This window comes from Mus caroli, chromosome 10 (assembly GCF_900094665.2).
Source record: "Mus caroli chromosome 10, CAROLI_EIJ_v1.1, whole genome shotgun sequence".
Lineage (NCBI taxonomy): Eukaryota > Metazoa > Chordata > Mammalia > Rodentia > Muridae > Mus > Mus caroli.
In genome coordinates, this window is record NC_034579.1 from 61,719,045 (window position 1) to 61,746,731 (window position 27,687).

The 27,687-nt window shown below is 46.7% G+C and overlaps 1 protein-coding gene across 4 annotated transcripts; it reads left to right on the forward strand.

Moving 5' to 3' along the window:
• Positions 1 to 20,976: 20,976 nt before the first annotated feature.
• Positions 20,977 to 27,524, forward strand: Egr2 (early growth response 2). 4 transcript variants are annotated; one of them, XM_021175072.2, is made up of 3 exons: positions 20,977 to 21,078; positions 23,545 to 23,753; positions 25,077 to 26,673. In XM_021175072.2, exons 2-3 carry the CDS (start codon positions 23,585 to 23,587, stop codon positions 26,318 to 26,320), a joined length of 1,413 nt encoding a protein of 470 aa, XP_021030731.1. In that variant the 5' UTR covers positions 20,977 to 21,078; positions 23,545 to 23,584; the 3' UTR covers positions 26,321 to 26,673. The 4 variants fall into 4 exon arrangements, with proteins under 4 accessions (XP_021030731.1, XP_021030730.1, XP_021030732.1 ...); XM_021175073.1 differs by lacking the exon at positions 20,977 to 21,078 and adding an exon at positions 23,234 to 23,544 and having other exon boundaries at positions 23,645 to 23,753; positions 25,077 to 27,524; XM_021175074.1 differs by lacking the exon at positions 20,977 to 21,078 and adding an exon at positions 23,293 to 23,336 and having other exon boundaries at positions 23,645 to 23,753; positions 25,077 to 27,524.
• The last annotated feature ends 163 nt before the right edge of the window (positions 27,525 to 27,687 follow it).

Below are 27,687 nucleotides of genomic sequence, written 5' to 3' on the forward strand. Positions count from 1 at the left end.
TGTGTTGAACGATCCGACCGTGGATCATCTAAATTGTGCTCAGTGCAAGTCTAACACACACACACACACACACACACACACACACACATATAAAATAGGATTTACAAGGGATTTGCCATGCCGGGAATTAATGAGACTTCTGGTTCCCAAGGCACCGTGGAATGTCTCCTGACTTTGTGCTCATTAAGTTTTTCTGTAATGAGTGGTAGGATGGCTTCACTTCTCACTAGAATATAACATAAGTTTATTCACCTGCTTACTGCTGTATCCCCGTTGCTTTAATATACCTGGATTACATGATATTAAGTGCTCCATAAATACTTTGTGAATAAATAAATAGATGCTCATATTTTACACTCAAAGTGGCAGACTGGTAATGAGGAAGCTGTATAAAGTACTTGTGTATGCGTGTGTGTGTGTGTGTGTGTGTGTGTGTGGGCACACGCCGAGACACACACACACACACACACACACACACACACACACACACACACACACAGACTACTGCTGAGTCAGGCCGATTCCATTTGTTCAGTCTCTATAACATTGAACAAAATAGCGTCTGGGTTTCCTTTTCTCTCATCTTTAAAGTGTAGATAAGAAGAGGACTTATCAAGCGGGGCGTGGTGGCACAGGCCTTTAATCCCAGCACTCGGGAGGCCAAAGCAGGCGGATTTCTGAGTTAGAAGGCAGCCTGGTCTACAAAGTAAGTTCCAAGACAGCCAGGGCTATACAGAGAAACCCTGTCTCAAAAAAAAAAAAATAACTTATCTCAGAGTTAGGATGATGAGATAATTTAGTTAAAAACCCTTCAGGATCAACCCCCCAGTAGAACAATTAATTAGTGGAACCACTTCTCATATTTAGGTCTTTGGTGGATTTATGAACATTCTATATATAATTAAATGTGTCTTTAAAAAATGTGTCTGGTGGGTATGTATTATTCCGTAATGAAAATCTAGATTCCCTCTATTTTAAACCATTCTTGCCTATGCAGTTACAATAGAGTAATTACTAGCTCAGGTTGCGTTTCAGACTGCCCGGATTCAAATCCAAATTCCCTCTTTCAGGCTATGTGGACACCTAGTATTCCTGTCTTGGATTCCTATTGGTGGAATCTACAAGAGCAATAAGCTGGACTGTTGGAGAGTTGAAGAACTGACATGTGTGGGCTGCCTGAGACACCTGGTAGAGTGTACTGAATAAACATTTTCTATTACTACTCCTGCTTACATTTTATGTTGTTAGTTTAAAGGCAACAGAAGACATCCATGAATTTGTAGGAGGCAAGGGTGTCTTTATGATAAATATTTATTATATTATAGTTTTACTAGAAACATCTAATATAAACAGTTTGAGATGAGAAGAACCTGGTTGTTGTTATTCATTACTACAACGCATGTTAATCATGGCCACTCAATAGAGAAGTGTATTCAAATTAGCAGTTAGAAATATATTGAAGTCAACATCCGAAATTATTTATAATTTGAAAAGAAGAGCTAAATGTTACCCCCTGAATATAACTCCCCAGTCATTTAACAATTACCTGTGTTCCAAATATGAAGACTGTTGGATGAATGGGTCCATGTGAATGTCATTAATAAAAATACTAAGCTAAATCTACTCTCCACCATGGCTCCCTTGTACAACTAAGTAGGATATTTATTTTGGAAATAGAACTTACAACTATTTTAAGTGTTAGGAGTCCTTACTTAAAAGAGCTCTAAGGCCATTTATATACAGGACAAGCTCAGCTCCTCTTAAGATGGAGGAAAAGACCTGTAATGTTTCCTCAACTCATCTTGATCTCTACCTTCAAGCTCTTGGCCCTTCACCCTGCCCATTAGCCACACCAGAAACCTTGTATTTCCTTGGTCAGGCTGTATTGTCTCAAAACATCACTCTAGTATACTGTCCAGCACACTGTTTTTTCTGATTAGCTTCTAATTACAAGCCATGTGTTGACAATAACACGCTCCCAGCAAATGTCCTGAGAGGAACAAGCATTCATCAGTGTGACAATTCACCAGATGTCACTTTTGTCCCCAAAGTTAAGCATAGCAAGAAAAAGGACGGTTATAGTGCTTGTTCTTTTCCTGTGGCTGTGAAAAAATACCTTAACAAAACAATTTAAAGGGAAAAGGGGTCGTTCTGACTCAGAATAAAGTCAAGGTAGACTCCACTGTCTCACATTGAAAGCCAAAGTTATTAAGAGCCTGATGATTACATTGTATCTAGTCAAGAAACAGAAAACAATGAATGCTTGCTAGTGCTCAGCTCTTTCCATTTTCCAGTCCTGGACTACCCTGCCAGAGGGGATGGTTGCACTCATAGTCAACATTGGTCTTCCCATACAAAGTCTTCCCATACCCTCTCACCGGCATTTTCAGAGATCTATTTCCCAGGTGATTCTAGATCTTGTCAAGCAAACACCAACCATTACAAATTGTAATAATAGCAAACCTTGGTATAGTTTTATAAGAGTCATGTACTATGCTAAATCTTGACTATAAAAAGTCCCAGCAAGGAGGCATTTACTGTTTGACAAAACTTTCCCTGGGGAGATACAACACACATGTCTACTTACCCCAGATAGGAAACCCACTACAGACCAAAGTACACATGCTACCGAAGTCTATCTTGGCAAGCCAGTTTACTTACAGGAGTATGGATGAGGGCTTACAGGATCAGAAATTACTCTAACACAGCTGCATTATCAAAGATTACCCCAGCACAAAAGCTGGAAACCTGGAACACACCACTGAAGGCAGCTTGACAGGTGGGAGAGTGTCCTTTCCAGGTGACTCAGTTGGTCCAAACCTCTTCCAGGCAGTTAGGCTGGTTTCTGTTTCTCCCAGGCATTAAGTCTTGGGAAGGAGGAGCCTAGTAAATCCGGTCAGTTTCAGGGACTTCCTGAAGCTATTTTGAGTTGTTTACTTTCTGATAGAAGAGCTTCTCTGAAGGAAAGAATGTTTCAGTCTGAGCCGGCTGTGGTGGCGCAGGCCTTTAATTCCAGCACTCGGGAGGCAGAGACAGGCAGATTTCTGAGTTTGAGGCCAGCCTGGTCTACAAAGAGAGTTCCAGGACAGCCAGAGCTATACAGAGAAACCCTGTCTTGAAAAACCCAAAAATTAAAAATAAAAATAAAAAAGAATGTTTCAGTCTCAGCAGAAATTGCTACATAACACTTGGGGATCAAATGCAGGTGGTCAAACTTGCCGTTTGCTCTGCCCATTGAGACATCCAATCAGCTTCCATTGAAAATTTGCCAACTTTGATGAACACAACTGAGTGCAAATTGGTGCACTAGGTCACTAATAGAGCCAGGCTGTAGACTTGTCTGGTTCTGTTTCCTCTTTTCCTACAAGATGTATAGTGACATATAGATGTGTGGCAATATTTGCTTATAGAAGGGAAGTTATTTCGATCAGAGTAGCTATGAAGCAGGGGTTTTAAAGTTTTTAATGGTTATAGAGGAAATGCTGTTATGTTACAGGATTTTTAGTTTAGAAAGAACTGCTCTTAGTAGTCTTGTTACCCCACAGTCAGGAACTTGTACTCCCTCCTTTTCATCCTTGGTTCTGTCCAGCATCTGTTCCTGTCCCAGTATGTTGTATTGGCAAGACTTTTCTTGGGGAGATGAACACACAAGTTTACTTACCCCAGACAGGAAGCCCACTACCAACCAGAGTACAGACATTACCAAAGTCCAATTTGGTGAACAATGGTTGAGCTGTAACTTACAGGGGCACAAATGATTCAAAGATAACTATATCACCAAAGCCCACCTCAGCGTGGATGGCCACTTACTAAGCTGCTGTACACTGCACAACTTACAGGCAGCTCAAGAGGTTGGAGAGTTTCCTTGCCAGGTATCTCCAGTTGGTCTGAACTCTTGCATGGAGCTTAGCTGGTTTTTGTTTCTTCTAGGCAGCTGCTGGTCTGCAGCCTTTCTTCTCTAGAAGTGTTTTTTGTTTGTTTGTTTTTGTTTTGTTTTGTTTTGAAGCTCAGCTTCCCTGAGTCTTTGAGACTCTGTTTTTATTGTTTACTCAGGCAGGGAGAGGCATAGTGAATCTGGTCAGTTTCAGGAACTTCCTGAAGCTCGTTTGAGTTGCTTACCTTCCTGTTTAAGGAGCTTTCCTGCAGAATGCAATTTTTTAAACTATGGAAGATACTTGTTATACAATGTACCATGACTGTCTACTTTCTTAAAGCTAGGAATCTGAACCAGGAGAGCAATTTACCAAGTAGCAAAGTCATGGTATACCACAGATACCACAGATGAGTTTAGGCTGCTCTTGAAGTTTATAAGCACTGAATTCTGGTACACTTAATATGTGTCTTTTCTCTTTGGACTTTACGCTATTACCAATGAGATTTAGCTACATTTTCCTAACATTTTTGTTTTTACCATGGTGTCCATCATTATCTGTATTGTCATTTATTTACTCTTCAGATGGCTCTGGACTGAAAGGAGTTGTTACTTCCGTTATGAAAATGTGTTAGCTTACTAAGAATCAACTGCTTGATCCTTTGGCGGGGGAAAGTTCAGCTTTGGAAGAAATGGTCAAATAGTCTTCTAAAGCAGTGGGGGAAAACTCAACCCCAAACGTGGAGTAAATGCCTGCCAGTTGCTGCAGATTTTCACTAATACTTGGTATCTGCAGCTCTTAGTCTTAAGATAATTTTGGATGCTATGCAATGGTATTTCACCATGGGTTTAATTGCCACCTATCAGATGACTGATGATACTAAAATATTTTTATGTGTATGGCTATAAATATTGTTATTTTGTGAAGAATTTACAAAAGTGATTTTGCCAATTTAAAGTCAGTTTTTTGGGGAATGCGAAAGAGCTCAGTCCATTTGGTACCTACAACACTAGTATTAGGATCTGAGTTTGGGTCCTGAGAACCCACATGAAAAGCTAGATGGAATTGGCACATCATGCCTTTAACTCCAATACTCCGGAGCGAGGGTTAGATACAGGTTACATCCCTGAAGCTCATTGGTCAGCCAGTCTAGATGAGTCAATGAGCCTCTGATTCACCCAGATAACCTGTTTCAAAAATTTAAAAAAAAATGTAAAACTGGAGAACAAGCAAGGAATGACACCCAGCATCAACCATGCGCCTTCACATATACATATTCACATATCCACACTAACAAGTACACACATCACAAACATACATACATACACACATACATACATACATACATAATACATACATCATAATACAGAAGAAAAAGAAAGTGTTTATCTGCTAAACATTGATCCATAGGAGGGTTATCCCCCCTCACCATCTCTGCCTCCCAGGCTGGCCTCAAATTCACTGTCCTCCTGCCTCAGCCTTCTATGTGCTGAGATGGAAGGTATGTGGCAGAGTGCCCATCTAGTAGTTTTTTCAATCATAGTTTGGACACAAGCCTTTTTAAAAAAACACATGTGTGACAATCTCCTCCTCCATGGACTGGCTCTTCATTCTCTCAATGTGTCTTCTGACTTACATTGAGTTTTCCATTTTTTTTTATTTAATCACATGCATTATTTAATACATGCTGTTAAATTACAAAATTATTCACCCTGCCTAACTCTTTTTTTTCTTTTTTTAAAATTTTTAATATTTTTATTACATATTTTCCTCAATTACATTTCCAATGCTATCCCAAACCCAAACTGCTTGTGGACGTTGTACATCGTGGTGCGGAGCCTAGTGCGCACCACGATGTACAACGTCCACAAGCAGATTGCATTGGTCTATTTGTCTGTCACTATACCAGTACCATGCAGTTTTTATCACAATTGCTCTGTAGTAGAGCTTTAGGTCCGGCATGGTGATTCCACCAGAGGTTCTTTTATCCTTGAGAAGAGTTTTTGCTATCCTAGGTTTTTTGTTATTCCAGATGAATTTGCAGATTGCACTTTCTAATTCGTTGAAGAATTGATTTGGAATTTTGATGGGGATTGCATTGAATCTGTAGATTGCTTTTGGCAAGATAGCCATTTTTACAATGTTGATCCTGCCAATCCATGAGCATGGGAGATCTTTCCATCTTCTGAGATCTTCTAGAATTTCTTTCTTCAGAGACTTGAAGTTTTTATTATACAGATCTTTCACTTCCTTAGTTAGAGTCACGCCAAGATATTTTATATTATTTGTGACTATTGAGAAGGGTGTTGTTTCCCTAATTTCTTTCTCAGCCTGTTTATTCTTTGTGTAGAGAAAGGCCATTGATTTAATGGAATCTAGATAACTGATGTTTTCATCCTCATTTAATGTTCTTATGGGCCCCATAGATTTATGCCCATCTCAAGATCACAGAAATGGTTGCTTATGTTATCTTTATTGTTCTGATGCTTGTTTTTACTTCTATTGATTTTGAATTGATTTTTGTGTATGATGGGAGGTAGGGTTAAAAGCTTGGGGTTTTTGCTGCTTGTGGACGTTGTACATCGTGGTGCGGAGCCTAGTGCGCACCACGATGTACAACGTCCACAAGCAGTCTTTCCATCTTCTGAGATCTTCTAGAATTTCTTTCTTCAGAGACTTGAAGTTTTTATTATACAGATCTTTCACTTCCTTAGTTAGAGTCACGCCAAGATATTTTATATTATTTGTGACTATTGAGAAGGGTGTTGTTTCCCTAATTTCTTTCTCAGCCTGTTTATTCTTTGTGTAGAGAAAGGCCATTGATTTAATGGAATCTAGATAACTGATGTTTTCATCCTCATTTAATGTTCTTATGGGCCCCATAGATTTATGCCCATCTCAAGATCACAGAAATGGTTGCTTATGTTATCTTTATTGTTCTGATGCTTGTTTTTACTTCTATTGATTTTGAATTGATTTTTGTGTATGATGGGAGGTAGGGTTAAAAGCTTGGGGTTTTTGTTGAGTTTTTTTTTTTTGTCTTTGTCTTTTTGTTGCTGTTGTTTTTGACTGGCCAATTTATCTAGCAACACTGATTAAGAGCCACTATTTTCCTGTAATATTTCAAAGGCACCTTGAACACAATTCAAATGACTCTATCAACTGGAGTCCAAGATCCTGTTCTGTTTCTATGGCCTGTTAGCCTCTATGAAGCAGTAGCTTTTATTTTTATCCGTGTGTGTGTGTGTGTGTGTGTGTGTCTGCCATTTGTTTGTCGGTGCCTTTGGAGGCTAGAGGAAGGTGCCCCAGTCCCTGGAGCTGAAATGGGTGCTGGGAATGGAACTTGAGTCCTCTGGAAGAGCAGCAAGGGCTCCTAACCTCTAAGTTGTCTCCCCAGGCCATCTCTACTCCTTTAACACGGTACTGCTTTACAGCAAGTCCAGGCCTCTAAAACACTACCTTTGCAAAGTTACTTCTCTTACTATGTATTTTCAGATTTTTCTTTTAATTATGCTGATTGGAAAATATACGTGGAAAACAACTCACTCCTGCCCCATTTCCCCCTCCTGCCGCCATTTATTTTCACAACTCCCAAGATGACATTTGTTTTTTGGTTTTTTTTATCTCCATAGCTACCATCTCTCATCTTAACTGATGTGAGTTCAAGTCTCCATTATAGGTAGTCGGTGCTTTTGCTCTGCCTCGAAGATCCCTTGTTACTCTTGATGTCCTACAGTTTTTTCTATTACACTGCATCTACATACCCTCGCTGGGCACACACTGTGTACTCTGCTCTTCTGAGACATGGTCTCCCATAACCCCGGCTACTAGAAAATGACTCTTTTTATCTCTTTGAGAGGAAGTCACTGGGTGCAGCCTCACTTAAGCACTCTTCCCCATTCACGACGTCTATGACTATGATGCAGGGCTCTTCTGAGGAGGGCAGGTCCGTTTCTCATATCTGTTTGTGCAGTCAATAGTTTAGGCGACCGTATATCAGTACAATCGATATCAACACAGACTCACAGATGACCTGATGCTTTGGTTTGCTATTGTGTTGTTGATTGAGTGTGCAGCTTAGGTCTTGGAAGCATCAACTGATTCCTGGATCCTTTAGATATACTTGCATGTTTGCAAGCTATGTCTGGTTTTCCGACCCGATAAGATATTCCAGACTCATCCTGCATGTATTCTCCCAGATTTTTGGAAGAAGCCCTGCTTGCTTTGACACCAGGGTTGTATAAGAAACCAAGATCTGGGTGTCAGCTATGTTTGGCTACAATGTTTTGGCATCAAGGTATCTCACTAAAAGCCCAAGCAAGTATCGTCTCTTTCTATAATTCTTCTATACCATCTTGCCCATTCTTTTAAAAAGAGCCCTGAGCTGGCCTGAGCTGCCCATCGCATTTCATATCTAAACCCTATGGTTGGTAATTTCTCTTCTATCTTCTCCTCATCTCTTCCATCTTGCCATTTTCTTTAGCACTCTGTTCCCATTCAGAAATATTCTATCTCTACTTCAGATTTTTATATGGTTTTATTTGGAAAGTTGTTTTTCACTAGTATATCTTTTCAAGATTTGTACTCTTCCTATTCTTATTTCCCATACAAACTGGCCTACAGCATCAGCGGATGGGCTATATCACACACAAACTGGCCCATGCCATCAGCTGATGGGCTGTGTCACTCACAAACTAGCCCATGCCATCAGCTGATGGCTTTGTTGAAGCCCTGACCTCCAAACCTTGAGGCTGGGTTGGGTTACTGACCTTTAAGCTAGAGCTCCAGCCCACTGGTCAGCAACTGTTCTACTGTTTGGATTTCTTCCATCATATTTACTATGTAAGCTGACAGTGAAGAGCCAGCCTGCTTTAATCCCAGGTAAGCAGTGGGTTGGCCCCCACACAGACTCCCTTAGCAGACTCTTCCCTGTGTTGGCTGAAAACTCTAAAACACAATCTATTTGTCTGGTTTCATTTTTATTATGCAAATGACACGGGTTTCAATTTTTCCATGATCAATATCATTTCCTTCTAAAATATTTATATTCTCTCTCTCTCTCTCTCTCTCTCTCATGTGTGTGTAAGTCAGAGGTCTATGTTGGAGGCCTTCTTCAGTCTCTCTCCACCCTAAACTTTGAGACAGTGTCTTGCACTGAACCTGAAGCTCACCATGTGAGTTAGAACAACCAGCTAACAAGGCCCCAGGCATCTGCCTGCCTTGGCCACACCAGAGCTAGATGACATCTAGGTGCTCATTCAGCTTCTTACATGACAGCTGGAGGTTTGAACTCAGCTCCTTATGCTTACAAGGCGAGCACTTTAGCCACTGAGCTATCTCCCCATCCCCTTTATTTAGTAATATAAAGAAAGAAGAATGCAAAATAAAATAACAATTCAAGCCAGAGAGGTTAATTCCTGGGCCAGGTAGAACTCTGGCAAGGTTGGGTCCTGCTAAGGGCCAGTCCCTCACACACTGTACTGTGTGTGAACTCGCTAATACCTGTCGCTGTGTAGCAATGGAGCATACCCTTGGGACAGTACACGTCCAGTGATGCTGAGGTGGGGTGAACATGGAAGCTACTGGTCTGAGGAATGTGATGACTGGGTCCAGAACCGTTCCCACTAATTGGACTAGGAAAGCCACCCCACATGATAAGAGGGTCACCACACCACTGGTCTGTTAAAAGTGGGAAGCCCTGAGCCCTTCCTGGCAAAGCGTTCTGACTCTGAGTTTGGGGATAAATGACTACTCCAGACGTGAGTCACCGCAGTTTGGAAATTCTCAGCTGCAGCCTGCACTTTAAGAAAAAAAAATTATTATTATCATCTCTGACTAATAACTAGCAAACCCAGAGTGAAAAAATAACTCTGTGGGAGATGAAGAGAAAGTTCTAAAAAAAAAAAAAAAACAACTTCACAAGGAGCTCAAAGCACAAGAAGACAGGAGTACAGCAAGGCAAGCAGCGAGTCTTAAAATATTAACTGAGTAATTATACCAATTAACATTTAGCTGTATCTATGTCCATTCCATTTTGTCTCTAATAAAATGATAGGTGGTGGTTATGGCTGGAGATCTCTGAAAGTTAATTAAAATCACTGAAACAGAACCAATACAATGTCCATTCTTCTTGTTGTTGTTTTAATTCATTGAAGGCTAAATAATCTATATCCTATTCTGAAATTTATTCCAAAAGGAGACTGAGCCAGGAGTGCAGACATGTTTTCTTTCTTCTCCTGAAGTCCCTGTCATTGTGCTGCATCTCATCTGGGCATCTAGCTGAGGACCAGTTATCCTGATCTACTGATGTCTCTGGTCTCCTGAATCAGAGGATTGCCCTGTTGTGAACTGTGTTTTCCCTGGCCTCTCACGTTCAGCCACTGCAGTCCAAGTGTACTCTGGGGTTCAACTCCATGCAGGAGCTCTGTGGAGGTCTGAAGTGAGGCAGAAACTAAATGAGACAGCTTCTCTCTCTGCTCATCCATGGCAGCAATCCTGAGAGGACCTGACTGGCCTACAGGGGAAGACCACAGCTGGCCATTTGACAGGAGTAACAACTCTGGAGGGACCAGCCACCAGGCCTGCTAGTTTAGTTGGGTAAGGAAAGCCCATCTTTGGGGACCTGCTGCAGCATGGGATGCAGAGGGTCCTTTCTACATCCAGTTGTTCTATTTCTTTAGAAAATTTTATTTGTTTATTTATTTGTATGTATGGGTGTTTTGTCTAAATGGATACCTGTCCACCAAGTGCATGCCTGGTGCCTGCAGAGGCTAGAAGAAAGAAATCAGATCCCCTGGAATAGGGTTGCAACAGACCATGGTAAGTGGCCATATGACAATGGGAATTGAACCTGGGGTTCTCTGGAAGATCATCCTGTGCTCTTGACTCCTGAGCCATCTCTCTAACCTCTCTCTGCATCAAGTGCTATGAAGTTTTCAAGGCCAAACTCTTATTTGCTATCCATTGACGAGATAACGCAGACAAATATGACTGAGAACACAATTTCCTCCTCCGCATGGACTCACACAGGTACCTTTTGATGTCTTTGAAGTTACTCTCAAAATATTTTTCAGGGAAATGAATGCTTAGTGGCTGCTAAATATGGTGTCCCTTCAATTTTGGGTGGTATATGCAAATCTTGCTTTTCATTCCTGTGGCTGAGTCTGAAAAATCTTTGTTCAGAAACTTAAAGAATGATAAATACAAAAAGAACTTACGTTTACGGATCTGCATCTTCAGGAACTGGACTCTGTCAGGCTCCAAGTAAACTCCCAGTGTCGGCTACTGCTACCCAGTGGGTGTATAACATATGCTGGCATGTGTTTCCTGTGAATAAATATCCGTCAATCAGTTGATGCATTAGTTAACGTTTAGGGATTGTCTCTCACAGGCATTCCAGTGTATTTAATATAGACAAGTGCACCCTTTATGAAGGGCAGGGACAATAAATGACCCTCATGTGACTTGTTCCACACCCCTGAGACTGTCCCCGCCCTCCCTCAAGCCTGAAGCAGTGTTTTGAACTTGTCTGACAGTACCTATCCTGTCTTGTGCACACTCTCTGTATTTGTACTCACCAGCCTCTATGCTAGAACCCTGTTTCAAAGAGTTAAGGACTCTAGTTCATCTTTTATTCCTTCTAAACTCTTACAACAGCCTCAACACCCTACATAGGCCTCAACTGGATGACTTTGCCAATATTGCCCCTTCCCCTGGGCCTAACAGATGACAGCACGGTGTCAGTGACCAGAGAGCCCTGACATTTTAGATACTTTTGGACGCTAGTGATAAAACGCTTGACTTACATCTTTGCAAGCCTGTTTTTTTTTTCCTTTTACACCGTGTGTTGGTTTGTATGTGTGCATGCATTTTTAAATAACCAGGCTGTAATTAAGTCAGCCTATTCTTGATTTTCTAAAAATTATATAAATTATAGTTTCCTTTCTATAGCGCAAATTAAAATACATCGCTGAAATTAAAGTGGACCTACAGGAGTGCCATTAGCATATTCAAAGCCGAAGGTTGATAATAACGGTGTTTACTTAACTGAAATTTAGCGGTATTCATTCAAAAACAACATGTAGCCCTAACCGCCATCCATGAAATAATGCATGTTGCTTTACGGTTCTGAACCCTAATTAGCTGGGAACAAAACAACTCCTTTGACTCCTATTAACCGTTTCCATTCTGCTTTTCTCTGTGCTACCTGAAGCAGAACACTCTTTGGAGGTGTTCTGGGACTCCTCCCAGGGGGGCCTGGCTTGGAGACTGGAGAAAGGACACTCCACCTTCCTTTATCCAAGTGAAAAGCAGTCCACGTGACTACAGTCAGTTCTCTCCTCCTCCTGAGCATCGCCCTATTTATATCTGCTCGTGGGTTTGCCTTCGTTGTGTGCAAATGCCTTGGCATGAGTGAGCCAACAAATAGGAGTTAAGTCAAAATGATTTCAAGGAACCAAATTCCTCCCAGGCCCACTCAATCTCTTCCTGGGAGAAAGCCTCTTCCACAGGCCTTCATCTCTTGGGGTGATGCCTCCCTTGGGCCATCAAGTGTGGGTGATGGTTGAGACCACAGTCCTTGAATTCCCCACAGAGTCAGGGCCAGATAATAAGTGACTGCCAGTGATGTGCAGGGCCAGGGACATTGCATAGACTGGTACCTTGTAACACACACGAGGATCCTGGGACTGAGAGAGCCAAAGGTACCAAGATGAGGCTGTATAGCCCAAACCTGGTTGATCATTGCTCCCTCATCCATTCCTTCAACAAACCCTGTCTCGCTTTGTTCCCTGCCAGCAATGGGGACCCAGTGAATGGCCAGGACAAGGGAGGTCTTTACCCTCATGGGGCTGAGGTCACTAAGTATGACCCCTTCAGTGAGGACACGGAGCCTGATGGTGGGCATGGTGATTGGGATGGTTAGGGAGGGGTGAGAAGAAAAGGCTCACACACCAGAACAGGACCAGGGTACAGGGTGACCAAAAGGTATACTCTAGGACAGTGGCTCTCAACCTTCCCTTTTAGTATAGTTCATCGTGTTGTGGTTACCCCGCCTGCAACCATAAGATTATCTTCACTGCTGCCTCTTAAGTGTAACTTGGCTACTGTTATGAATTATAAGTATTAGTGTTTTCTGACAGTCTTAGGCCACCCCTGTGAAAGGGTCGTCGACCCGCAAAGGGAGTCACTACCTATAGGGCAAGGGACACCGCTCTAGGCAGAAGGAACAGCCAGTATATAGGTTCTGAGACAGGAAGGGCCCCGGGACACTTCAGGGTTGGGGCAGGATGGTGACCCACAGGAAGATTAGCCCTCTGGAGCAGCCTTGTGGATTGGTGGGTTACTCTATACAGTATGGGGTCAGCCATGGCGAGAAATGCAAACCATAGATACTGTGGCCTTCTCTGAGCACACCATTGCACAGGGTAAACTGGGTGTGGAGAAAGCAAAACCATTAAGGCTGTCTGTTAGGAGGCTGTTCAGCTTGTCCCATCCCCCTGGTCAGGCTGGTCACCCCAGTTGAGACCCAGGCACACTTAAGCCACCCCACACAGATGTCAATCTCTTAGGTGTGATTGCACCATAGACTGATAACCGAAGGGTGGCAATCACTGAGTCAGTGCCAGCCTCTTAAAATTGGGACAAGTGAGGACTCAGAGGATGGAACTGAAGAGGAATGGCACCCAGAATCGCCTACCAGGACCTACGAGGTGAAGATCTGTCTGCCTGGTGGCAGCTCATCACCATTAGGGTACTAGTCCTTAACCACTGTATGCAACAGGACACGAGGGTACGAACGTGGTCAGTCACAGATGTGGAGATGCAAACATGACCTTAATGATAACTGGCCATTTGCCATCCCAGTTCTCAGACATTGCACAAGCCTTCGCATGCCTAAGCCTTCCTAACCAGTTCCCAACCAGTACGTGGACACCCATTTCTCAGACTGAAACTCAGGCTCAACGGCATCCGGAGGCATGGTGTATAGCCCTGGGTAAGTCACCTGAGCTCTCTGGGGTTCATTTGGCTTCTCTGGGCAGAGGGAAGGTGAACAAGGCTTGTCAGTATCAAGAGATGTGTATACTGCCCATCTGAAAAGCAGCCATGTTGGAGAATGGGATGTGGAAAAGTTTGAGGAACATCTAAAAACATACTAATTAGGCTTTCCAATGGAGGGGAAGCATGGGCAATTGGGAAGTTCATGGTGGCATTGCTTTAGATAGGAAATGGACCCAAAGGCCCGAATCCCAAGATTTTTGTCTAGAGAGATCAGAAGGGCCAAGGGCAATAGTCCACTCTGTGACTGGTTCTTGCAACACTGTGACTAAGTCCTTTCAAGTCTCCCAAGGAGAAAACCAAATAAAATTCATAATGAAAAGGGGGTGTAGTCTATCGCTGAGGAATGCCGTGTGAGAGTAGACACCGGAATGAGTTATCAAAGCAAGTCTGGTATTCTTCCTCTGATGGCCTTAGGAGAGATACCTACCCGCGTGTGGGTGGTTGAAATAGGATTCTGGCTGAAGCCAAGGAGAAGACGCTACAAACTCCAGTCTTCCCTTTTTTGGTTCCTAAAACAAACCCACAAGAACTTCCAGAGAGTCTTGTTCACTGACACTTGCCAGCACTGAGCCTGTTATGTGATCTGAAGACAGAAGGCGCTTGATAAATGAAGAGATTAAGGGACATAGTAAGTTCATCTGGCTGTCTGGAAGTGTTACAAGCCTGTGTCCCTGTACTCACTGGCTCTGGCTCACCTGTCTGCTTATCCTCAGCCCCTTCCCACAGATCCTAGAGAGTGAGTCAAATGGACTAAGGCTTAAATATTATTGTGAAGCTTTGTCCTAAGCACACACACACACACACACACACACACACACACATCCACACACAGAGCTTCCAGTGGAGAGGTGAATTTGTCATTATCTGCAAACACAGGGTGATGAAACACCTATGTAATAGGGCACAGTCCTCTGTCAAGGCCTTATTCATCTCTAGTGTTTCTGAGCTAACAGATGTGGGGCCAAATCAGCCACTTGCGGCATGTCTTCAGCGTTCTTTCATGAGATGCAATCAGAGAAAGAGATCTAAATGGCAAAAAAAATTTTTTTTTCTTCCTTTCAAAGCTCCCATGGCTTTTGCCTGGAAAAAAAAATCCTGTTTATAAAAAGCAAACTCTGGGCTGGACGTCACCAGGTCCCTGGGGTAAACACTGCCTGTGTGCTTCCAAGACCATTGACTGAAACTGTCCGGTGACTCAGGAATAAGCCTGGTGCTGACCCCGAAGAGCAGAAATACACATTTTTGTCAGTTGCTAGGAGTGTGACGGTGTGTCTAGCCTGTTTGCATCATTAAGAGAAGCAAGAGAGACTGGGACTGATCCCAAAGGCCCCAATTCTCCGGGGAACCCCCCCTTCCAAGCTATTAAAAGGAGTACTCAGATCTGGACCACCCCCTAATGTGAGAAGGAGGAAAAGAGACCATTTGGAAGGAGCCTTGGGATTTGACAGGAAGCAAACAGGTCCAATTCAAAGATGCCCTGTCTCTCTTCTAGCCTCAACTGGGTCTCCTTCCCTACCCTAATCTACATTCACCTCTTGCAGCCTAGCAACCACTCTGGGAGACAGCAACTAGAGCTCTCCCACAATGCCCTAGCCATGGTCAGTAGAGTCAGACACATCAGTCTCCATCTTAAAGATGGGAAAACAGAGCCTTTGAGAAGAGAGGTGCCACATCTCAGTACACAGGCTAGGTAGGTTGAGTCTTGGTAACCCTGGAGTTTGAGTGCCTGGGTTCATAGCTCAATGACTTCCACTGAATTAAAACAGGGAGTCGAGCTTTGGTGACTTGGTTTCTGCACCTTTAAAGTAACAAGATTAATGATACCTACTTCATAAAATGAGCAGAACAAAAGGAATCAGGCACCGCCAGCCATTTTGGTGCCCCATACATACAAGCCATTATTATTGTTGTTGTATTGTTATTATTATTACATTCTTGTTTTGGACAGGTAGCCACCAGGTGCAGTTTCTAACCTGTTTCCCCTTTATCCAGTTTTGCACCGAGGGCCAGGGTTTTGCACTGCCTTTCCACACCATGTCTCTTGTGTCCCTGATACTGTTCCCATTCAAAAACCTCGAAGGCTTAAACTCCCTTTCTAAAGCCGGTGGCCACATGGGCTGTTATTCAGTGTTATGGCCGGCTTGAGGGAATGCCACGCCTCCTTATCTTTGTGGTACATGATTAAGAACCATCAACAGATATAGGAGTGAAAAGCCTGTCTCCCATGGAAGGCTAGGGTGGTGTGATGGCAGAAAGCACACATGGTCTCTCCCTGAAGCAACCATCAACTCTAAATAATACCATTGCCAAATGACAGAAGGAACTGGGAAGATGTCTCCGGATTCTTTGCCCTCTTCCGGGTTCCTTGCCTGTAGCAGGTGGGAAGAAGAACCAGAAAGAAAGAAATGGCCTAGCTAGGTGGACATGGCATTCAGTGGTCTCTACACTGACTGCAGAGGGTGGTACTTCAAAGAATGAGTAGCCTTTGCTGCATGCAAGGGTGGGGGGGTATCTACATTCTCTTTAGACGAGGCTCCTGGAGGTCCTTGCTCGGCAGTGTGGTATCTCTAAGGGAAACTGTTTGACATAGCATGCAGGAAGACCAGCAGAACTAATGAGGAGTTATCTCTGAGGTTCTCTCACTACCCAGAAGACACTGTGTTCCCATCCAGAACTCTACTGGCTGGAACACGGAGAGCAATCACACTTCTGAACTCAGGTGACGGACATAGTTTAAGAAAATGCTAGTAACAGAAAATGTGGACAGATCACACAAAACAACTTTTGTTCCTAGGGCATACTGAGGCAAAAATGCCCTATGGTGGGCTTAAATTCACTCTACATCCCAGGCATGAAACTGGGCATCTTCCTGCCTCAGCTTTCTAAATGTGGACCTTACAGGTGTGTACCATCTCTCTCCTAAATTTCCAATCACTTTGATAATCCCAACCTTTTCCTTGAAGAAGCAGTCGTTCTGTATTTTGATCCTTCTGGGGGTAGGGGACAGGGGAGGGTGGGACTTGTATCTTAATTAGGTTACTTTAAATGTGTAACTTGGCTTTCTGAGCTTAGACCTTGTTTTTCAAAGGATATAATCTGTTTTAAAGTGTATTACAAAGACTTCTACCTCGAGGGTTCCCTTTCTTCCCCCCAACCTTCCTTCTCAGTAATGGTGAATTCATTATTCTTGGAAGCAGAAACTCAGAACGTGGAGAGAAATACCATGACTCCTTCCTTCCCCACTACCTGAAGAAACGCCGTTCTTCTGCTTTCATTTGATGTAAGCTGTGCATCGCATGAGCTCAAAACACACAGCTCTGAGGCCAATGCAACAAAGTCCATATTCTGGGTCTGCATCTTGCTGCAGAGACTTGGGCAAGTCATGTCCCCTCCCTCAGGCTTCGCCCCCACATATATGAAACAGAAGAGATTAGCCGTGTTCTTTCAGGTTGGTTATGAGGGACACAGTGATGAAGCTAGAATGATAAAGTTGTGTCTGGTGCATAGCATTAAGCAATGAAAATCATTTAATAAGTAACAATTATTGCACATTTAATAGGCAGCAATAGTGTGCTGGCAGCTTCCCATTACTGTATTTAATCATCACAATAACTTGATGGTCATTCCATTCACTTTCCAGATGAAGGAACCAGGGCAGAGCAGCTATGAAATGTGGTGAAGGTACACACAGCCAGGAGTGGCAACATTGGGATTTGAATGGAAGACCAGAACCCACCGTCTTAACCCTAACAAATGGTGACCTTCTTGGTGAGATTATTGAGATGAAACCCCAAAATGTCCGTACTTAAATGTTATGAGACAATTGCTTTGGCAGAGATGCCTTGCCTGACCCTTTTGTGAATATGAAACCAAAAGTTTCGTGAATCCGACATTAGTCGGAAGAGAAAAAAGAATTATTTCCCACAACCTGGCAATATAAACAGGCTAGTGAAATAAGACATGGATGGGTTTCCCAGTTGTAATGACCTTCATTTCTCATGTGATCATACACTCAATACAGAAGCTCAAAGCAAGATGATTTGGAAAAGAAGCGTTGGTTTTAAGCTCTTATCACCAGACTTAGCATCCGTTGAATTGGGCCTAAGTTGAAGTAATCGTGCAAATAGTTAATAGCCATTTACCTGTTCATCTGGTTTTTAAAAGCCAGGGTTAGTAAAGTGATCTGTACATTTGACAGGATGTCTCTCTGCTGCCCTGACGCATGCTTTCATTTTATACGGGACAAAGCTCACACTCTCGTTTCCTTATTGATCGCCGAGGAATGTACTTCATTCCACCTGTCAGAAAGACAATGCTGATGTCCGTCCATGAGTGTTTCCGTACGTTCTCCCAGAGGAAGCCTTGTTGGCAAGTTCTTACTCATCTGCAGAAGCTGAGTGCTAAGGGAAAGAAACCTCAAATGCAAAACACCCAAAAAACAAAACAACAACAAAAACCCAACAACCCTGTAACGCCCTGGCCGTCATTTTCCAGAAAGAAACAACAGAAGAGAATGAGCAATTCTGTGGGGATTGAAGCCTTTTAGAATACTCGCAAGACCGTTGCCTGTATTGGCTATCCTTGGCCCCAATGCCAGGCATGGAAGATGACCTGGAAATCTCTACCCACACTGGACTTTCTCTTCACAAACCTTGCTTTCTTCTGCCCCAAGGCCAGTCCTATACCTGCATTCTCCCTGAAACCTTCTTTCCCCAGATCTTAGCCCCGCCCCCCAATCCTTGCATGTCCTTCAGATCTGTGACAGGTGAGGTCCTCAGCTGGATATTTTGTTTTGTTGAAAGCAAACACAGTCGCCGTGACGGTGCCTTTGAGTGATGTGCTGGACAAACTCGGTGGGATTCGGAGCTGGACCTGGGTCTAGGTACCATCATATCCCTCAGAGTGTAGCACATGCTGGAATCACAGTTGATCATCAAGAAATAGTTTGAAGACTCTGACCATCCACTGCTTGAACCAGTACTGATACATCTCTAAAATATGGTCCTAAGAGTCTTCTCTTGTCCATATTATCTATGCCACTGGGATGTCATTAGCTTTGGCTCCACAGCTCTGTCAGGCATGGCATGAGCTCAGCTAAAACCCATAGGTCCTCAAGTTTGTCCTGAGATACTAGGTGTGGGGAGCTATTTGTCAGTTAGCGTTCGTCTGGTTTTTAAAAGCCACATGCTTTGTGCCATCAGAATTGCAGATCTGGTCCTTGCTTGCGTCTACGGTTAAGGGGGCTGCTAACCTGGCTGCATCTCCCATTCTCCACCAGCAGTCGCAGGTGGGAGGAAAATGACATCACGTGTGAAGATATCCAAACACGTTTCTTGGCACATCAAAATGCATGTGGTAAATTATTTGACGTGTCTCTTGAGTAACCATCATCCTGTCAACACACTTTGTAGGACAGCTACGAGACCGAAAGAAAGTCCAAAACCACCCTGACAAGGTATTCCTTAGGACCTTCTAGCCATCTCCCAACTGCCCACAATGCTACTTTACCCTCATCCCGGCAGCCTGCATCAAAGGAATCTCCCTGTTTTTTTTTTTTTTTTTTTTTTTTTACCTCCTCTGGACAAAGCAAATGAGTCTGGCAGCAAATTGTTCTTGACTTGATATCTTTTGGAGTGTCTTATTCACATGGCAATTTGACAACTAACTATCTCTCTCTCTCTCTCTCTCTCTCTCTCTCTCTCTCTCTCTCTCGTCATTTGTTTGTTGTATTTTTATCTAAACACTAACAGTTCAAATGCTCCAAAGTAGGGAATCCTGGTCTCACCTTGGTATTCCATTCCCACACCTCAGGGTTCTTCCTCTCCCTAGAACAGAATCACACCCCCTGCCTTCCTCTTACCCCTCCTTGCCTCCAGGAAGGATACCATGGGGTTGGGTTCTCTTAAGACAGCAGCATTAATATGCTTGGTCATTCCTTCCCTGGAACAGGTCTGCAGAGTGCTACATTGAAAGTCTCCCTCTCCCTGCAGGGGTCTGTCTCTAACAGCCCCCTCTCTCTTGCCTTTAGCCACCCTCTACTACAACCTCAGCTTCACTTTCCTCTGAAATGCCAAAGCAAGATGAAATTGATGAAGTAGGCTTGTTCTTCTCTAATGGGGTGAGCCAGGCTTTCTGAGCACCCCACACAGTGACCAGGGAAAGGGACTTGGATTCTGAAGACCGGGCAGCAGATTTGAACTGGACCACCAATCACCAGCTGCGAGACTTTAGGCAAGTTCTTTTAGCTTTCCTGAACTCATCTGTCTAAGCTCGCTGGGGCTGGCTTGAAATATGTGCTCTTGATTTTGTTCCATTATCTACGCTGCCCATATTTAAAGGTTTGTACTTTTTTTTTAAGGGGAGGAAGAAAGGGGAGTATGGGGTGGGGGTAAGTAAGGCTATCACAGACTGGTTCTCCTCCGATGTTCTGGAAGGGCTGAGAGAGGGACTGGCCCCGGGCATCCTTCAGAGCCTGGCCTGCCTCAGGGCAGCTAGCTTCTATTAGCACCTGCCTCCCCTCCCCCATGTTTAGCCATAGTTGGGTCCAGCGAAGCTCTTAAGGGTAGGTGAGAGAGTTCTTGGAAGGTTCAGCTTCCACAGGGTCCCCCCCCCCCCGCTCCCTCTTTCTAGACTCCTTGATGGTACGGAACCACTTCTCTTACCCTCACTGTCCTCCTGCGCGAAGGTTGGTAGCGGCAATCCGCCAGCTTCCCGCGCTCCAGTCAGTTCTACCATCATCGGACGTCCTGCCCTGGGCTGGCTTCCCTGCTCCCCGTTCTCTCCGCCGCCCGGGAGCTCCCCCTCGGGGCGGCGCGAGGCGGCAGCCCGCGGGGTTGGTGACAGCGCGGGGGAGAGGGGCGGCTGCTGCAATCCTCCCGCCCACGTGCACCGACGGCAGCGAAGCTCCAGCAGTCGCCAGGGCCCGCGCCTCCCGCGCGGGTGGGTGCTTCACCTCTGGGGCTGGTGGGGGACCCATAACCTGAGCCCCACCGCCGGGACTTCTATTTGCATAACCCGACCCCCCCTTTCTTCCCGACCCAGGCTGGAGATGAGAGTCGGGCTCCCCACCGAGGCGTCGTCTTGCCTGTGGTCAGCGCGGGGGCCGCGGGACTGGCCGGAGCGCAGGCGGAGCGGGCTGGCGCACGTGGTAAGAGCGCGGCTATTTCTTCCTTTTCTCCCCCCTCTCTCTTAGAAACAGGGCTTTGCAGGGTTTTTAAGAGGGTGGGACACCCACAGAGGTTTCGCTGAGCGTCCTCTCCTGTCCCCTTTGAATTTGATCCCCAATTGGAAAGGAGATCGCGCGCAGAGCACGATCGAGAAACTTTCCCAGATAATGCTTTTGGGCGTTTGAAGTCATGGCGAGGACCATTCCCGGGAGAACAACTTTCACGGTTGGCACGAGTAGAACAGCGCTGCTCAGAGAGCGGCGACAAGCCGGCTCCTGGTGGCACTGGGGCTCCCCTGACCACCGTACTCCAAGAGGGCAGGAGCCGGCGCGCTGCGGCCGCGGGCACCGCAGGTGATGGGCGGGAGAGCGCCTGCAGCGCCGCGCTCCCTCCACGGCGTGGCGCCGTGGCTCCTGCCCGCTGGGGATCCTCGCTGCTCCGGGTAGCGTGGGTCAAGAAAGAGAACAGCCTAGCCCGGCCTGGATCCCTTTTCTGCGGGACTTTGAAGCTGAGAAGGGCAGGGCAGTTTCCCAGCTTGCGTCGGCTATTCCAAGCTACGTAGATCCTGGAGCCTCGGGCTTGGGTACCCTGCCGCAGCCAGAGCGCATCGGAAGCGGGCTGGGCGCGTGGGGGAGGTGGGAACCGAGTGTCCGGAGGGCCAGCAATTTTAGCTCTCTTAAAAGTGTTTGGTCATTTAACAGGAAGTTTTCTACTGGAAGGGCTTGTTTATCTATTGACTTATTTATTTGCAGGGGAAAACAAGTGTGGGGGCCACGGTGACCAGAAACTGTGCCATTTGTTGTCACTCAGCGCAGAGGAAGCTCTAAGCAAGGGGGTGGGGGGGACTATTCCTGGGGTAGACCTTAGGCGCGGGTGGTAGGATGTACCCCCCGCCGTGTGTGTGTGTGTGTGGGGGGGGGTGTTGGTGAGTTGTGAAGATGAAGACAGTGTCTTCCTAGGATATCCTGACTGTCGCCAGGCAGGCAGGCAGGCGCACACACGCGCGCTGTCAAGAGGGAGGAGGTGTGTAGTGTGTAGCGTAAGGTGTGTTGAGTGGGTTTGTAAGAGGGCAGCGGAGGAGGGAGAGTGTGTAGCGGAAGTGGAGCGAGCGTGGTGTGTGTGTGTGCGCGCGCGTGTGTGTGTGCGTGTGTGTGTGTATGCGCATCAGGCAGGGTGAGTGTCCAAGCCTCCATCTGGTCGCCCCCACGCAGCGGACCGCCCAGACACGCCGGGAAGGGCGCCCGCTCTGAGCAGCAGCTGGAGGGGAGGGGGCGGGGAGAGCGCGGGCAGAGGGAGGGGGCGCCTCCGGCCGAGGATCTTTCTCCCCGAAGCTCCCGCAGCTCTTCTGCTCCATTCTCTACCCTAAGCCCTACCCTCAAGTTACCTAAAAATACTTAAACAAACAAACAGCCCAGACCTGTTCCGTTTTCACTCCTGTATAAATAGCACAGACTTTCCAAAAAAGCAAGACCGCATTTACTCTTATCACCAGACACTACTTTCCACCGTGTAATTCAGAAAAAGGCAGTCAGCTTCCGTGAGTGCGGGTAATTTTTTTCTCTCTCTCTCTTTTTTTCTCTGTCTCTCTCTCTCTTTTTTTCTTTTGCTTGCGGTTTTGAGCTGCCAAGAAAGTGAAGGAGGGGTTTGACTGTAGTGTCTCGGCAGCGCTCGGTTTTCTTTCCGAAGTTTAATTTTCCGGAATGGCTCCCAAACAAGGGCCGGGGAGGCGGAGCCGCCACTACCGGATCTTCTCCTTTTTTGGAAAGTCTCGGAGAACCGGAATTCCTCCCCGCCCCAAGAGACAGAGCAACCAGCGCGGCCGCCGAGGGTGAACCCACGGCGGCCGCGCCAGGGTCGGTGCTCGCGCCTTCCTCCCGCTGAACTCTGCAGTCCGGAGTCCCCGCTGCAGGCAGGGGCCGAGAGCCCCAGACCCGGGCGGTTGTCCACCGGCTACAAATCGTTCCTGGCGAGCTCAGCGGAGCCCGCGCAGCCAAGCCCGTATGCAAATTGGCCATGTGACGGCAAAAGCTGCCAGGCCCAGCCCTGTTCCTCAGTCCATATATGGGCAGCGACGTCACGGGTATTGAAGACCTGCCCATAAATACTCCGAGCCTAACACTTTCCGTCTGAGAGAGCAGCGATTGATTAATAGCTGGGCGAGGGGGACACACTGACTGTTATAATAACACTACACCAGCAACTCTTGGCTCCCCAACAGCCGGATCACAGGCAGGAGAGAGTCAGTGACGGATAGACATTTTTTTTTTCTTTAAGAAGCCAACAACTTGGTTGCTAGTTTTATTTCTGTTAGATTTTTTTTTTTTTGGTGTGTGTGTATGTGTTGTGGGGGTCTTTTCTAAGTGTGGAGGGCAAAAGGAGATACCATCCTAGGCTCAGTTCAACCCCTCTCCAAAAAAAAAAAAAAAACGGCTTCTCTGGCGCTCCAGGTAGCGAGGGAGTTGGGTCTCCAGGTTGTGCGAGGAGCAAATGATGACCGCCAAGGCCGTAGACAAAATCCCAGTAACTCTCAGTGGTTTTATGCACCAGCTGCCTGACAGCCTCTACCCGGTGGAAGACCTCGCCGCCTCGTCGGTGACCATCTTCCCCAATGGTGAACTGGGAGGCCCCTTTGACCAGATGAACGGAGTGGCGGGAGGTAAGCCGCGTGTCTTCTTCGGAGCTTGTGGGTGGGGAGCGGTGGGTGTGGGGGACTTGGAGGGGAGAATGGGGACTTGAGGTGGACGGCGCTGACCACACTGGCTCTGAAGATTGGGAGTAGGTGCAGGGGGAGCGGAAAAAGGTAGACTAGGGCTCCCGAGCCGTGCGCGCCGGCAGATGCACCTGGTCACCAAAAGCCACCCGCATGCCTGTAGCTCCGGGCGCGCCCAGCTTTGGCTAGGCGCAGGGTTAAAGCATCGTCTCCTGGTCCTTGAAGCAGGTCCATCAGCCGGACTCTGCGCTACTGGGCTAGGGTTAAAGAGATGGGAAAGTTCAGCAGTCGGGTTAGAGCTGCGCGTCTGGAGAGCTAAGTGGCAGGGGAGCGCTTAGGAAGCGCGCGGGCAGCGCTCTCTGGGCAGAGCCCACTCCCGGAGGATCTCCCAAGCGCGTTGCGCTTCTGGGGTGGCTGGGAGGCACCACCCAACTTGCGCATCGCCCCAAAGTGAACAGGGTTAACAAGCCGAGGCGGCGGAGCAGGGCAAGTAACAGCGAGAAGCGGCAAGGAGAATGCGTAGGGAGGCCCGCGCTGGCACCGGTGTGCGCCAGGTTCCTTGGGGATGCTGTGTAAAGTCTTCTTCCTCAGCCCCCGCGCCTTCCTAGAAGCCCAGCCTCTTAGTCTTAGGCTAAGGCAGGGATGCGCGGGTGTCGGGCTTGGTCGAGGATGTTGGGAGGGAAGGGAACCCTAGACTCCTTCCTCCGCTGCCCGGGTTCACACTGGCAGTCATCAGCTGAAGCGCAGCGGGAGAGGGAGGGGGAGGTGGCACCAGGAATTAGCAGCAAGAACATCACCCACCCACTTACCCATTCTGGGGTTCCCCTCTCTCGCGGCTGGCACCTTCTCTGTACCGCCTGGGATTGATTGGTCGGCTCTTTTTACTGGCGTCTATATGGTTGCCTCGGCGGTAAGACCACAAGGCAAAGGAGTGGGAGAGAAGTCCGAGGCAGATGGGAAATTGTTTGATATTGTTGCTGCTATTGGGTGTTTTTATTGGGGACTAGAGTCACAGATGGCCGGGAGATGGAAGCAGGAAGGGGCATGCCCTGCTTCTTGGAGATACAGTTTTTGAGTTCCAGACTCTGCCTAACTTCTTACTGTCTCTCCAGGCCTCAGTTTCCCCACCTGTTGCTCTGTAGTGTTGGAATCATGAAACGGGGATTGCCATGTGTGTGTGTGTGCCTGCGCGTCAGCATGCATGTATGTGAATTAGTTCTTGCCTGTATTCTCATTGTCCCACCTTTTCCCTGACTTTTCCCTTCCCAGATGGCATGATCAACATTGACATGACTGGAGAGAAGAGACCCCTGGATCTTCCGTATCCGAGTAGCTTCGCTCCCATCTCTGCACCTAGAAACCAGACCTTCACTTACATGGGCAAATTCTCCATTGACCCACAGTACCCTGGTGCCAGCTGCTACCCAGAAGGTATCATCAATATTGTGAGTGCGGGCATCTTGCAAGGGGTCACCCCTCCAGCTTCAACCACAGCCTCCTCCAGCGTCACCTCCGCCTCCCCCAACCCACTGGCCACGGGACCCCTGGGTGTGTGTACCATGTCCCAGACTCAGCCTGAACTGGACCACCTGTACTCTCCGCCACCACCTCCTCCTCCTTATTCGGGCTGTACAGGAGATCTCTACCAGGATCCTTCAGCATTCTTATCGCCGCCACCCACCACTTCCACCTCCTCTCTGGCCTACCAGCCACCTCCTTCCTACCCATCCCCCAAGCCAGCTATGGACCCAGGTCTCATTCCTATGATCCCAGACTATCCTGGATTTTTTCCATCTCCATGCCAGAGAGATCCACACGGTGCCGCTGGCCCGGATCGAAAGCCGTTTCCCTGTCCTCTGGACTCCCTGCGGGTCCCCCCTCCACTCACGCCACTCTCTACCATCCGTAATTTTACTCTGGGGGGTCCCGGTGCTGGAGTCACTGGACCAGGAGCAAGTGGAGGCGGTGAGGGACCTCGGCTGCCTGGCAGCGGGTCTGCAGCAGTGACTGCCACCCCTTATAATCCGCACCACCTGCCATTGCGGCCCATCCTGCGACCTCGAAAGTACCCCAACAGGCCCAGCAAGACGCCAGTGCACGAAAGGCCCTATCCCTGCCCAGCAGAAGGTTGTGACAGGAGGTTCTCACGCTCTGATGAGCTGACCAGGCACATCCGAATCCACACGGGCCACAAGCCCTTCCAGTGTCGGATCTGCATGCGAAACTTCAGCCGAAGTGACCACCTTACTACTCACATCCGAACCCACACCGGGGAGAAGCCCTTTGCCTGTGACTATTGTGGCCGCAAGTTTGCAAGGAGTGACGAAAGGAAGCGCCACACCAAGATCCACCTTCGGCAAAAGGAACGGAAGAGCAGTGCTCCCTCTGCACCTGCATCTGCCCAGTCTTCAGCCTCTGGTCCTGGGGGCTCGCAGGCCGGAGGCAGCCTGTGCGGTAACAGCGCCATTGGAGGACCACTGGCCTCCTGCACCTCTCGAACCAGGACACCTTGAGATGAAGCTCTGGTTGACACACCAGTTTCTCCAGGCCCCAGAGGCCCTCCGTCCTAGCTGCAAACACTACCACCCTTCCCTGTTCCTCCCCATGATCCCGTGATCCTGGGCAAAGGACCTTGATGGAGCCCAGCTCTGTCCCACCTTTTCGCGGACGGCCTTCTGAAAACTTAGGCCATTTGAAGGGAGTTGACTGCCACTCCCAAGAAATGGGGGAGCAAGAAGAGGGGTGGGTGAGGGCCCCTGGCCTACAGGGCTGCACTCTGACCCTGACTGAGAGATGTCTGACTATGGTCTGCTAGCCCTTTCCTTTGGCCCTGGATGCCAGTTGCTCTGAGACTTTTTCTACAATAGGTTGGGAGTTGCTGATTCCTTTGATCGAGGACAGCGGAAAAGACTAAATTAAAGCAAAACTGATGTGGCACTTTAATGGCTTGGGACTGACTTGGGGGTGGGGGTGGGGAGTTGTACAGTGAGCAGAGCCTCATCCTGGCTGCTGCACTCTGGCCCTAGAGCAGTGAATGGAGGTTTCTCTGGCCATCTCAACCCTTAAGCAATATGTCCTAAAAACTCAAGAGAATGGAAGTGCAATGTCGGGCAGGACAAAGCAATATTGGCTCCTTTTTTTGTTGTTGTTGAGGAACAAAGATTATTTTTTCAGTGTATATCCATTTAGATTTTGTGTATTTTTGATGTGCACTGCTCTCCGAGTTCTGAACCTTCGGGAAAAAAAATGTAAAGCATTTATGATCTCTTGAAATGAGTCAAAGGTTAACTAACTTATTTAAAGGGGGACGTACATAGGATGCATGCAGTGAGTGGTGTTGCAAGTGTCCTCTGTGCCTTGTGTGATGTGGGCAGTGTTAACAGGGTCTGCATGTGTACAGGATGCCTTACTATGGGAACAGAGAAATCACTCCCTGGGTTTAAGTATGGCTGTATATTTCTGCCTATTAATATTTGGAATTTTTTTAGAAAGTATATTTTTGTATGCTCTGTTTTGTGACTTAAACGTGTTACCTTTGTAGTCAAATTTCAGGTGGGAATGTGCTTCAGTGTCACTGCCGCTGATCTGTTTGGTTAGTAGCTCTTAATAGTTGTGGAGAGATAAACAATCTATTCTAACATAAAAAAAACCACTAACTGGAGTTCAGATAATGGATGGCTTATTGACTATGGTGTAAATAAATACTTTTCAACAATATTCTGGTTGCAGAAATCATTTCTGAAGTACTTACTGGGTGGAGTTAAAATAGTTATTGACATCTGAGAACTAGGAACAAACACCGCTTTAGTGTGAGGGGTTTAGCACAAGCCCTCCATGTTCCCTTGCTGGCCTGTGGATAACAAGCCCTAGCTAGTCTTCA